This window comes from Drosophila novamexicana, unplaced genomic scaffold (genome assembly GCF_003285875.2).
Source record: "Drosophila novamexicana strain 15010-1031.04,08,12 unplaced genomic scaffold, DnovRS2.1 tig00001415-arrow-arrow-pilon, whole genome shotgun sequence".
Taxonomy (NCBI): Eukaryota; Metazoa; Arthropoda; class Insecta; order Diptera; family Drosophilidae; genus Drosophila; species Drosophila novamexicana.
In genome coordinates, this window is record NW_020824856.1 from 339,746 (window position 1) to 352,788 (window position 13,043).

General features: G+C 49.8%; 3 protein-coding genes across 3 annotated transcripts; 1 reads left to right on the top strand and 2 right to left on the bottom strand.

Moving 5' to 3' along the window:
- Positions 1–303: 303 nt before the first annotated feature.
- LOC115767612 (multiple inositol polyphosphate phosphatase 1) lies at positions 304–9,391 on the bottom strand. Its single transcript, XM_030711910.1, has 5 exons — positions 9,112–9,391; positions 8,527–8,957; positions 1,453–1,814; positions 1,202–1,390; positions 304–1,131 (listed from the first exon to the last, which is right to left on the bottom strand). Exons 1-5 carry the CDS (start codon positions 9,296–9,298, stop codon positions 963–965), a joined length of 1,338 nt encoding a protein of 445 aa, XP_030567770.1. The 5' UTR covers positions 9,299–9,391; the 3' UTR covers positions 304–962.
- Positions 1,739–7,627, bottom strand: LOC115767605 (regulatory-associated protein of mTOR). The gene is made up of 3 exons (XM_030711900.1): positions 7,595–7,627; positions 2,615–7,536; positions 1,739–1,814 (listed from the first exon to the last, which is right to left on the bottom strand). Exons 2-3 carry the CDS (start codon positions 7,449–7,451, stop codon positions 1,807–1,809), a joined length of 4,845 nt encoding a protein of 1,614 aa, XP_030567760.1. The 5' UTR covers positions 7,452–7,536; positions 7,595–7,627; the 3' UTR covers positions 1,739–1,806.
- Positions 9,392–9,679: 288 nt separating the features above from the next.
- Positions 9,680–12,738, top strand: LOC115767611. Its single transcript, XM_030711909.1, has 6 exons — positions 9,680–9,755; positions 9,822–10,741; positions 10,797–11,186; positions 11,253–11,489; positions 12,046–12,092; positions 12,627–12,738. The coding sequence occupies exons 1-6, from the start codon at positions 9,752–9,754 to the stop codon at positions 12,664–12,666; spliced, it is 1,638 nt and encodes a 545-aa protein (XP_030567769.1). The 5' UTR covers positions 9,680–9,751; the 3' UTR covers positions 12,667–12,738.
- The last annotated feature ends 305 nt before the right edge of the window (positions 12,739–13,043 follow it).

Sequence of the window (13,043 nt, forward strand, 5' to 3'; positions counted from 1 at the left end):
TTTATATTATGGGTATGTACAAGGGCAATGCGATATTATTATAGTTATTATTTTTTTGTTTCAACTAAGCAGTTGGGATTATACATTTATATATGTGTAATAGCAAAACTGAACAAAAAAAACTCTCAAAACAAAAAAAACTTATCAAATATACAAAAACAAATCAAGAAAAAATTATATAGAAATGTTGTTAGCAGCTTAGCGGCAATATAGTGTATGCATATTCGGTTAAGTAGTACGTATTGTACAGTTGATATAGGGTAAATATATATATATATATATATATATATATATATATATATATATAGATATATGCATTATAGACAACTTTCGGTTTGGCGGCATGGCTAGAAACTCCTTCCCTCCCTCTCTCTCTCTGCTTGCTCACGCGCACACATTTTCTCTCCTTCCTGCTCGCTTGTGCTTTCTCACTTTCTCATATCTGCTTTTGATTGCGTATACAGTATTTCTTGTTTTTTTTTTTTCTAAATTTGGATTGGATGGTCCACATTGATTATAAGGCATACAAAATACATACAGAACGACTTTCCAATTAAATTTTCTTTCTTTTTTTGTTTTGCTTATACAAAATTTCTCTCGCTTGCTCTTCAACTCTCACTTAACGGCTATTCTCTATCCCTATATATATATATAGATATATATATATGCAGCATCGATATCATCTCATTTTTCAACTCCTTTTAGCACAGCTCTTACTTTCCCTCTCTCTCTCTCTCTCCTTCGTTCTCGCGCTCTCTGTTCGTTTTATCCTCGACATCAATTCAAATTTTGTTTACAAATTCCGATGAATCCCTTGTTTCATGTTAAATTTCACATAGTTTTACGGTAGCGGCAGCAGTAGCAGCAGCAGCAGCAACAATTCCAATTCCAATTCCCATTCCATGCCAGCCAGCTTTCTCTCTTTCTCTGTCTCTTTCTGTCGTTCTCGCTCTCTTTCTCTCTCAGTTGGCTGCTTGGCAGAGCGCCTCAAAATCGCAGCGCTCAACGCTGTCCGCGTAGTTGCGTCGCAGCGTTGACAGCGGACAAAGATCGTCATCCTGTGGACAGCCGGGCAGGCGCACCGCACGCTCCTGATGCATTACCAGCACGCGCGGCTCCCTCTCAATGCAGCTGCAAAGGCATATAAACATTAATTGAAACACTCCCTTTTTTTGTTTACAGGGTATACACAGGCACTTACTCGTAGCGCACAAAAGCCAAATTGGTTGCAAACGCATCGATTTCACTTGTGCGCCAAAGACGCCCGCTCTCGAAATCCTTGTGCGTCAGCGGCCGCTCATCCCTTGCCACGCCCAGATGGGCCAGCATCTTGAGGAGCGTGCCCGAATGGGTGAAATAGAAGGTGGCATTGGCGCGCGGCCTTGGCGTGCTGAAATTAATATAGATTTCAGAAATTTATTATCAGATATATATACATATGTAGATACTTACTCGATGGCCGCAAACATGTCTGCGATTGCCGGACAGGCAATGCGATGCGTCAGTTCGTAGCCGTAGCCATCGTTCCAATAGTATTCGAGATCCTCGGCAAACTCCAAGGCGCTCAAAGCGGCCACATTGAAGAAGCGACACCAGACGGATGGCGGCCGGCGGCGTTGCCATGCCGTCTCGAAGGCGCACACGGTGTACATTAGCTGGACATCCTCGGGGGTTAAGTCCATTAATTTTGTGATGGAACGCACGTGCGCCACTGCTGACTGCATCGCAGGCTCCGCATAGAAGCTACGTGCATTAAACATTGTTTCAGGATTCTTATCGACGTCCGTTTTCCAGCGGCTGCAGAGTTTATAAAACTGTAACGAGAAAGCATATAAAATGCGACGAGTAAGTACAAATTGTGACGAGAGTGGGCGAAAATAGAGCAGCTACTCGCTGCAACTACTCGTTCCGGCTATGCCATCTTGCTAGCTGTTATAGCTATTCGTCTTGTTTTAACTCGTTGCAATTCTCTTCACATCTACTCGTTCTGCCAATGCTTTGTGACTTATAGTTACCGCTATTCGTCATATTTACTAGTTGAATATTTACTCGTTGCAACATCCCTTACATCTACTCATTATAATTACTAGTAGTGGCTATTAGCTCTAGCTTCTTTAGTGGCTAACTGTTACAGCGATTCGTTATATTAACTGGTGACAGCTATTCCTTAAATCTACTCATTATATTACTTATATATTGTTATATTGCGCGGTATATACCTTTTGTGACTACGCGTTCTCTCGTTGCGGTTATGTGACTAATTGTAACAGGACATTTACTCCTTGCAGCTACTCGCAACTATATTTACTCGCTGCAACTTATTCTAAATGAACTCGTTGCAGCAACTCGTTATTGTTGCTATTAGCACTAGCTACTCGTGCGGCTGTGGTATCACGCTCTAGTTACCCCTTGAACAGACTAGTTGCAACAATTCGTTATGCCTACTCGTCGTAGCTTCACTTCTAGCACTTCGTTGTGGCTATAAGTTCTTGCTAGTCGTTGTGGCTACACGATGTTGCTACTTATTGCTTCACGTTATATCTACACGTTGCATTCACTCGTTGCATTCACTCGATTCTATTTACGTTGCTGGTCACTTGTCGCGATTATTTACCTGGTGTGGGGCTGTAGACAGCTACTGTGTTGTCCACAAAGCCCACCGCCAGTTGCACCTTGTACGGATGAAATGACAGGCATGTGGGATGTCCAATTTTGGAGCCCATGAAGCCCTCGTTGCTGCGCAGAACGCTCTGTGTGCGTCCATTGAGCGAATAGATGCAGATCTTCGATGCATTGCCGCAGGCAACAGCATCCGCCACCTGATGACTGGCCATGGCTGTGATATCGACACCGGCCTCCCACTGATGCAGCACGCCGGTGGCACCGCCCGCCCGGCATGCGCGCAAATCCAGAACGGACAGCTTGCCGGCCGTACAGCCGGTGACCAGGGACGTCTCATTGGCGCGCAAACAGGCATGCAGAATGGGCGCCATATGCTCCCGATAGACACGTATCCGAGCATCCTGCGGGGCACAGCGCTTATCGAAGAGCCGCACACTGCCATCCGCACAGCCGGCGACGATCAGATCACAGCGCTTGTTGGCCACAAACGGTGAGAGGACGCGCACGCTCGTCTCGCGGCGTCCCAGCTGCAGATCGCTGAGACGCAGCTCCCGCTCCACATCCCAGATGCGCAGATAGCGATAATAGTCACAGCCCACGACCAGATGCTGGCTATACTGCTGCCAGGCGGTCACAATGTCCGTGCTGCCACGATAGTGAATGCCACCGCTGCTGCCCAGGCTATTGGAGCCGGCGCCCACACCTCCGCCGCCGCCACCGCCGCCGCCTCCAGTCAGGGCAGCGGCAGCAAAACGTTCAGCTGCAGCGGTCGCGGCTGCCGCAGCCGCTGCGGCAACTGTGGAGCCGCTGTTGACGGCGCTGCCGCCGGAGGTGTTGAGCAGCAGCGGATCCGATTTGAGCAGCCGCTGCAGATAGGAACTGTTGTTAGTGATGCAGCCGCTGCTGCTGCTGCTGCTGCCGCCGCCGGCGCTGCCTGTGCTGCTGTAGTAGGCGGCGCGAGGCAGTGCATCCCAGGCGCTGATTAGGCGAGTTGTGATCGCTTGCGGCTCACCCCCGCTGCTGCTGCTGGTCAGGTCCTGCGGTCCGCCGGACGACTGCCAGACGCGTATGACGCCATCGTCGTGTGCGACCAGCATGAGACCCACATCCTGGGCATTCAGCAGCTCAAAGCTGCAGACGCGCGCAAATCTGGAGGCGGGCAAGCGGCTTGCATTGAGCCGCCGGCTGGCACTGTTGCTCCCACTAACGCTGCCAGCGCTGCTGCTGCCCAGGGATTGGCCGCTGGCTGTGTCCGGCAGGGCCTCGGTCACGTAGCTGTGCACGGAGTTGCGCACGAAATCATAGATGAGCACCTTCTCCTTGTAGGCGACCGCGATCTGCTGCTCGTAGGGCAACAGCTTGACCAAAGACGGCGTGAATTGGGTTTTGCGCACAAAGCTAAATGCGTCCAGGCGCTGGACGCGATTCTCCTGCTGCTCGCGACGCGCCTGGCGACGGATCAGCTCGTTGCGCTGATAGCGATACTCGCGTGTGCGCAGCTCCGCCGAGTTGCGATCGATGGGCCAGCGCTGTTGGCCCTGCTCCTCCTCGGTGCTGCCCTCGGCGCTGCTGTAGCGCTGTTTGCCCGGCCGCGTGAAGTAGGAGATGGCCCAGGGGATGAACTGCGTCTGCACGATGGGCTGCAGCACCTGCGCCTTGGCATTGCTCGCGTCCGTATAATGATTTGTTTCGCTGCCGCTGCTTCTGGCCGAATTGTTGCCATCGGCTGGCACGCTGGCGCCGGCCATCAGGCCTAGCACATTGGCACTTGTGCCTGTGACCGTCTTGGATGCAGTTGCTCCGCCGGCACCGCCATCGGTTTCGTCGTTCATCGAGCTGGTGCGCAGCTTGCGCTGCTGTGCCTCGCCGCTGCCCGACAGACGCAGCTTCTGTGCCCAGTGACTGGCGCCGGCGCCGGTGCCACCAGCACCCGCAGCCGCTCCGGCTCCGGCACCAACTGGCGGCGATTCGCCGCTGGCGCCCAGATAATTGCAGCGAGTATTCGGGCTGGGCGGCAGGCTGACGCTCAAGATGCTGCTGTTCAGCTTCTCCTGATCCCGGCCAGATGTGGTCGCCGCAGCTGTGGCATTCGTCGCCTCCTTGGCGGTAATCATGCAGAGCGCCGCGTCGCGCACATGCGCAATGATCTTCTGTGCGGTTATTGCCACCAGCGGAAACGGATCCTGGCCCAGATTATAGATGCCCTGCCACAGCTTGGTGAAAATGTACTGGAAGGGTATGGCATTGGTGGCGCTGCTCGTGTTGCTGCTGCCACCACTGTTGCCAACGCCGGCGCCAGCGCTGCCGCCGCCGCTGCCCGCCAGGCTGGAGCTGCTCATGTTCGAAATGGAGCTGGAGCTGACGCCGCGTCTAATGCTGGCGTGTCCGTGCCGCTCCAGACTGTGCGTGGACAGCACATAGCTGGGCAGGCCGTGTGTAATGCTCGCGCTGCGCTCGCCGCCGCACGAGACCAGCGCTGAGCTGTGGCTGTTCATTTGCTCGGCCATGTAGACGGTCACGAACTGCGACTCGAAGAGCAGCACCATCCATTGAAGCGCGGCGGCCAGCTCGAGGCGCACCAGCGGCGACATATCCTCGCCAACCGTCTCCAGCAGCGTGATGGCTATGATGCGATCGATGTTGTTGGCCTGCTCCTCGCTGCGATCCGTCACAGAGCTGATGAAGGTGCCCAGCGCAAAGACGGCGGCGGCCCGAACCTCCGGTATGGGATCACGCAACAGCACGTAGAGCTTCTCGTGCGCCAGGTCGCGGGCGCCCGACCAACGGGCCTTCTCGAAGTTCTGCCAGAGCATGCCCAGGCAGATGGCCAGCCACTGGCGTAGCAGCCAGCTGCTGTCGTTCAGCTGCTCCAGGCAAATGGAGAGCAGCGGTCCCTGCAGGGCGCTCGTCTGGCCGAGCAGAAAGTTGTGGACAATGGAAGCGAGCACAAAGGCGGACAAGGTGCGATGCTGTTTGCTGACAATGTTGTCCTGCAGCACGGTCAGAAAATATTTGTACTCCTTGACCAGATCCACCTGGCAGCTGGGATCGACGGCCAGGATCTTGGCCCAGATAAACACCAGCACAGGCCGCAGCTCGCGTGTCGAGCTCTGCAGCAATTTGAGGACATACGGAAAGATGCCCACGCCCAGCGCCAGATTGACAGCCCAGGGACCCAAGTCCAGGAATCTGGCGAGCAGCTCGAGAGCACGCAAACGATGCACCTGCGACAACAGCACCTGCAGCACAATCGGCAGCTGTTCGGGCGGGGTGCGCGACTCCGATTCGCTGTCCAGCCACACCTGGAACGCGGTCAGCTGATGCTCAAAGAAGGGCAGCTGGCGATATGCCGCCTGCTGCTCCAATATGTCCGGCAGCTGTTGCAGCGCCAAGTCCACAACCAAATCCCAGGCCTTCCACATCGCGTGCCGATGACACGGCGGCAGAGCCGGCAGCGAGACGGGCGTGCAATCGTGGCTGCGCAGGATGCGCTCGGCCAGCAGGAAATTGCGAAACAAACTGGCCACGAGCAAATCCTGCCGGAACAGACGCTGGAAGAGATCACGCGGCAGCGTGTTCCACGCAATCGTATCCGTAATCGCCGTAAATATCCAGTTCAGTTCGCCCATCATGGTCCGGCGATCGTTCACCTTGCCGGGTATCTTGTCAATCAACTCGCTCTGGATGCGCGGCACCATGCCCAGTTTCTCCTGCATCGCATACCACTTCAGCGCAATATTAATGGGCGTGGTCAGGCAGCTGGTGAACAAATCAGCCGGCAGCTGTGCATTCATGGGCAAGATCTCATTGGCCGCACACGCCGCCAAATGGATGCAGTTCTTGTAGCTGACCAGCTGTGCCGGCGGCTGAGCGCCCGCCGCCTGTGCTACGAGCGCCTTCTCGAGCTCGCGCTCATGCTGGTCGGCAAAGGGCTGGAACGAGTTGATGATGATGCCCGCATTGGAGCAGTCGTACACATAGATCGAGGGCGCCGCCATCCAGTTGATCAGCTCAAATATGCTGAGGGGTATGTACTGCGTGAAGGTCTTGTTGAAGACCCAAATCTCGCCGTTGGCCGTCGGCTTGGGCACACCATGGCCGTTATAGTGGAACAGGATGCGTTCGCCTTTCGCATTGCGACGCAGCGAGGTGCACAGCTTCTTCACGTCCTCCACGGTGGGATCGTGGCACTTCTTGTAGCGTGCGCGCGGCTGCCAGCGTTCGTACTGCATCTGCAGATTGCTGCCGATCAGCTCCATGGCCTTCGGCGCGGACACCGAGCTGGGATCTATCCAGCACTCGAGCCGTGAACAGGGCTGTATTTTAACCACATCCGGCGGATCGACGCCTATGTTGAGGCACAGGACGAGCGCCACGCTTGCCGTTTTCATGCGCTCCCGTATGCGCCAGGTGTGACGATCATATAGCCACTGCTCGATGGGCTCCTGGTGCCGCATGGCCGTAAAGCTGAGCGGACATTGTTCGTCGTGCACAAAATCAAGGTCAAATAGCTGCGAGGCGTTCGCCAAGCGTGTCTGCTGCTGTTGTTGTTGTTGTTGTTGCTTTTGCTGTTGTTGTTGTTGTTGCTGCTTTGGCTGATCCGTGGCTGTCGCGGCGTTCGGCGCACGTTCGCGCTCCTTGAGATTACGCTGATTGCCTCCTGTGCTGGGCTTGCGAGTGGCAGCGTTGCCACAGTACGCGGGCGCGCTGCTCATTAGGTTGACGGCGCTGCCAGTTGTTCTGCTGATTGTTGTTGTTGTTGTTGTTGTTGCGCTGCCGCTGTTGCTGCGTTCTCTGGCAACGGCCGACATGGGCAGCTGCAGCGCCATCTTTGTGGCGTTCCTCTTCTCTTCTTTTATTTTATTTTATTTTATTTTATTTTTTTTTCCGCTGCGAAAAAGCTTCACTTTAGACCTATAACAATATATGCATATACATATACAAATTGATACATATATATATATATAATTACAATTTGTTGCTGCGCTTGTTGCACCTGCCAATTGCTGTTGTTGTTGTTGTTGCTGCTATTCTTATTATTATTATTGTTGTTGTTTTGTTGTTGTTGTTGTTGTTGTTGGTGCTAGACTACTTCAACAGCACATGCCCAACACACGACAGCGACAACGACGACGACGACGACGACGACGACGTTGGCTGCTGCACATAACCAAACAATTTTGCAGTCGCACTTCCCACGAAACGACAACGTCGTTTGTCAGTTTTAACGTTTCATATATATGTACATATGTACGCCTGGTAACGCTTGTCTCTCGTGGTCTCGAGCGTCTTGCCCGTTTTTCACAAATTACCAAACACACACAACCGAAAACAAAAATGTAAACAAATGCTTTAAATCTTTAACCACAAAAAATTTGTTACAAAAAAAAAAAAAATGCACGCGCTGAACAACCAACTACGAAATACGCATACGGTTTTTCACTCTCTGCGTGTGTGTGCCTCTGTGTGTGTGTGTGTGCGAGCGTGTTTGCCTGTGTGTGTCGCGTGCCTGTGTGTTTATTCGTTTCTGCACGCACCACAGTGATGCCACACTGCGCATACAAACGCGCCTTATTTAAATTGCACAAATTCGATTATTTGCATTTAATGCGCCGTTTGCTTAACATTCCGTCTTCTTTCATAAATGATTATATTGAATATGTATAGCTACTTGCCAAAGATCGTGTTTTCTTTTCTCCAGTTCACTTAAGCACTATTAATATTAGCTGTTGCTTGGCATAAATAAGATAATTTCTTAATATTTCAGTCATTAAAATACTTCTTATCTTAAAATCGTATCTCTTAGGAAAGATGCAAGCATCTTTTGTTTTTTCTAATGTCTAACGCTTGTTTAATATTTTATACAAGCATATAATAAATGGTATTACATCTAAATAGTCTTACCCGTAGCACTGGATCGCGATGCAATGGCTGTGGATAGGTGATGGCATGTATGCGATGACGTCCAAATAGGCCGGTTGCGAAGCTCTGCGCACTTTTCAGCGTACGCTGTGTGGCCGTATACTTCATGTAGAACCATTCCGGATTGTATAGATCGGGCAAGAGGCTGGGAAAGCGCAGCTGCATGCGCTCGGCCAGCTCAATCAGTTCATCTTCGCCCTCGGCGACCAGCAGTTTTTCATCGTCGGCATCGATGTGCGCCCAGCTCCATTGACGCAACTGTTTCAATTCGTCGGCACAGAGATTGGGCTCCGACTGGGCCAAGAGACGTGACTGTATTTCGACCAGGCGCTCTTTGGCATGCAAAATAACCGCTTTGCTGGGATTGCGAGTGCCATGTCGTATTATGGCCCAAATTCGCGTCGGGTGGCAACCTTTACAAAATGAAAACGAAAACAAACGAAACGAATAAGCATGTGCAGGGGAAATAACCAAAACAGCTGTGCATATGGTTTGCTTTTTTTTTTATTTTTTTTTTTTTAACCCGGCACAGCGAATACCCATATTGAACAATAACAAGCAGCATACCATCGTATAACGGCGCCGAATCATTATAATTGGCGATGGCGCGATATGGTGTCTTGGTGGACAGACGGCGTTCAATTTCATGGCGCTCCAGATTGCTGCAGGCAGCTGCATCAGCTGTTGCCAGTTGCGATTGTTTTGGTGTTAATATTAATAAAAGCGGTATGAACAAAATGTATTTACTAAGCATTTTTCCGTTTTGGGGGAAAAACTTGTCGGGTATTAAGAGTACAAATGAAATAACTAGTTAATAAACGTAAAACATTGAAGGAAATAACTACACACACGCACACGCTGAATGCGTGTGAAGAACAGCGCGAATATGCCGAGTAGGCCAAATACAAATAAAGATGTTAAAAGGGAAGCTGCAATTACACATGACATGCTGATACACCGAAAAACATATGCATATGTGTATGTATATATATGTGACACACGCACACGCACGCATGCAAAGTCAAGTGAGCGCTGCCAATCGGTTCAGTGCATGCGTTTCAACTGGCAGCAGTCTGGTAACACTGCGCCTATATTCGATTATTCGATGCCATACGATCGTATGCATCGCCGCTTAAAATCAATTGCGCTGTAAGAATTTAAGTTACTTTTGCAAACTTCCAAAGAAATTGATCGACATTTTTACACAATGGGTAAGCGCAAGCATAACATTATATGATTACAATCAGGAGTAGACTAATAATTCAACGATTGCTCAGCGCCAATTGCTCAAAAGCAAATAGTTCCCGCCAAAACGCGCGCTCAGACCCGCAATCCAACCAGAACAAGATCCACATCCAAGCAAAAGGATGCGGAGGAGGAGGCGAACAATTTGCCAACAAAGCGCAGGATGCGTCGCGCTAAGAACTCCAGCGAAAACTGCGAGGATCAGCTGCCAACTGCAGCGCCCGCCGAGAGTTCACTTAAAACGACTTCAAAGAGACTACAAGATCGGGTGAGCGCGTCCAGCGTGGGCAGCGACTCGCCCAAGCGCAAAAAGGAGACAATTGCAACTACTTCGCAGAGGTCACTGAGGCGACTGAACGTGTCCAATTCGCCCAAGCCCAAGAGTAACAACAAAAAGGAGTTAAATACAACTGCTTCGGAGAGGATAGTTACCCGACTGAGCGTGTCCAATGTGGGCAGCGATTCACCAAAGTCCAAGAGGAACAAGAAGCAGGCAACAGTAACTACTGCACAGAGGAGACAGGCGCGTCTTAACGTGCCGAGCGCGGACAACGATTCGCCCAAGCCCAAGAGGAACCACATAAAAGAGACAATTACAACTGCTTCGGAGGGCGTGGACAGCAATTCACGCAAGTCCAAGAAGAAGACGAACAAGGAGAATATAAATGCCATGGCCGTCCAAACAAAAAAGTCCTCAACCGAAAAAGTCGCCCATGACAACAACAACTACCTAGGCCTGCAGCCGGAGCTGGATTCCGACCACGATTTGGCGCGCAGATGCCAACTGCTTAAGGAGCTGTGCGTCACACTGGATAAACATGCGGAGCAGCCGCAGCAGCCGTCAACGACGCTCTACACGCACGCTGACTTGCAGCAGTTCCTCACGAGCTCCACACTCAGGCACACATTCCCCTTTGCCTATCACAGCGAGGAGGAGGAGGACACTGCGCAGGTGCAGCTTGTGCTTAAGTTAATTGTGAATTCAGCTAAAATGTTTTAATTTGCAGCTCATTCAGCAACTGAATGGCGCCATCAACAAACTGGGCGGCGTGCAGCTGGATCAGCTGCTCGATCTGTACCATTTGGCCATCCTGATGCAGAGCTATCAACTGCTGGACACGCACTGCCAGGGCCAGCGCTGCGAGCTGTTACAGACGGTGGGCCAGCTGTCGGTGGAGCTGCCAGCGGAATATATTGAATACATTGGCATTAGCCTGTGCGATAGATTTGCATTTGGCACTGGCAGGGAGCGCATGCAAAGGGTCATCGATATGCATCGAGCTCTGGTGCTGCTGATCAATGATCGCGATGTCAATCGTGGCATTGCGATGACCATCCTGCTGGCCACGTTCGCCAAGATCTCGGGCATGGACATGCCCAAACCACAGACTGATATTGTGCGTGCCTAAAGCAAACAATTTGGTTGCCACAGCTAATCCCGTTCCAAATCTCTGTCATTGCAGATTAGCCAAGCATTCGACATGGTGAAGCGCGTGGACTGGATGCAGCTGATCGTTGCTCGCCGCGAGTCGGATATGTTTGTCCTGGTGCGCTGTTTCGCATTGATCATAAACACGCACCACAATCGCTTGGCGCACGCCAACTGGAACAAAGGCCTGGGCAGCGAGATACACAAATATTTCATGCAGGTCTTGCGCACGGTGCGCTTCTCCAGCAACTATAATGCCTTTGCCATGATGGTGAGTCTTAGTCTAAGCGGCACTTCGAAGGGATTCTAACAGTTGAATGATAGTTAGATGGGGGCAGGTATAGATGTAATATAAGCTTTGCGAGCTAGAGCAAAGATAGAACTTGTCCAACTTGGATGTCTTTTGCTCCAATTATCTCCAGGAAATCTTTTAAAAATCGCTTGTAAATATGGCTTGATCAATTTAGATATTGGAAATGTGGCTATCACAAAAGAAATAAGCTTATTCTAACTTATATTATATCCTATATTCTATAGTCGCCACGTTAAAAATGCGGCTGAATATCGATATTTATCGATTTTACCCGAAACAGACTTAAACTTATTCTTATACTTATTATATCATTGACTCTGCATTCTAATATAGTCTGGGTTTTATAATTCCCGATAAATGTTTAAAAATCGCAGCTTAAAATCGATATTTATCGCTTTTGAAAACATGGGAGTTATCGAAATTGATCAATTAATAATTATCATAAATCCGACTTTTCTGTTTAGATATATATTTTTATGTTTTGTGTTTTTAATTATCTTTTATTTGCTCGCAGATGGAACGTTTTATTGCTTTTTGTGTTGTACGCGGTGCTGCGGCGAGGTAAGTTGCCCAAACTAAAAATCATTTGAATTTTTATATTTGGAAGTGTATAAGATAGAAAGAAAGCCAATTTTCAGCACTCGTTACTCGCTACTCGTCGATTTCAGTTATTCCAGCTAGTTGGTTTTCGATGGGCTGCAGTAAATATTGATCAGTTTTTTGTATTCATATTTTTACTGCATTCATCCAAATTTCTGCACTCGTTACACGCGACTCGTCGCAATCACTTATTCCAGGGAGTTGTTCGTTCTTAACCATTCTTGGAGAGTTTTTCATATTCATTTGTTTACTACATTTCTGCACTCGTTACTCGCTACTCGTCGCATTCAACATTCGAACGAGTTCGTTTTTAATGAGCTGCAGTAAATCTTGCGGAGTTTTTCATATTCATTCGTGTACTGTACGTAGTCAGCTTTCTGCACTCGTTACTCGCTACTCGTCGCTTTGAATTATTCCAGCGATCTGTTCGTTTTTCATCCGTTAAAATTTGTGCCATATGCTCTGCTAAAAATTGGTTTGTTTTGTCTCTTGCAGCTTTTCTGGAACAGATGTGTTTGACACCGGATCTCTATAATTTTGCGAGCTGCTGAAAACTGAAAATCCCTCCAAATATTATTTATTTGTTAACAATAATTTATTTTTATTTCATTTTACATTTGCCCTTTTGTGTTGTGTTGTATTGTGTGTAAGCATATTGTTTTGTTATCTCGTCCAATGTAAGTTATGTGCAGCATACGCGGCTTGCCGCGATGTCAACAAGTGTGTGTTTTTGTTTGTAATGCCCGTGAGCTTTTTGTTTTTGTTGAGAGGGCGTAAAGAAAAGCTCACGCTGGCCGGCCGGCCGACCCTACAAACCGGGCGGCGTGGGGTCGGGCGCCACTTTGGTCGCTGGCGACGTTGGCTTAACGCCTGGCATTTTGTCAGATTAACTTGGCTTTTGTTGCATGCACG

Bases quoted from the DNA above. Each gene is read 5' to 3' on its own strand.
- LOC115767605 (XM_030711900.1), bottom strand. From the start codon at position 7,451: ATGGCGCTGCAGCTGCCCATGTCGGCCGTTGCCAGAGAACGCAGCAAC.
- LOC115767612 (XM_030711910.1), bottom strand. From the start codon at position 9,298: ATGCTTAGTAAATACATTTTGTTCATACCGCTTTTATTAATATTAACA. The intron at 1,391-1,452 runs GTAAGTATCTAC...TATTAATTTCAG, and splicing joins GACATGTTTGCGGCCATCGA to CACGCCAAGGCCGCGCGCCA. The intron at 1,132-1,201 runs GTAAGTGCCTGT...ATGCCTTTGCAG, and splicing joins TTGGCTTTTGTGCGCTACGA to CTGCATTGAGAGGGAGCCGC.
- LOC115767611 (XM_030711909.1), top strand. The intron at 10,742-10,796 runs GTGCAGCTTGTG...TTTAATTTGCAG, and splicing joins AGGAGGAGGACACTGCGCAG to CTCATTCAGCAACTGAATGG. The intron at 11,490-12,045 runs GTGAGTCTTAGT...ATTTGCTCGCAG, and splicing joins ATAATGCCTTTGCCATGATG to ATGGAACGTTTTATTGCTTT.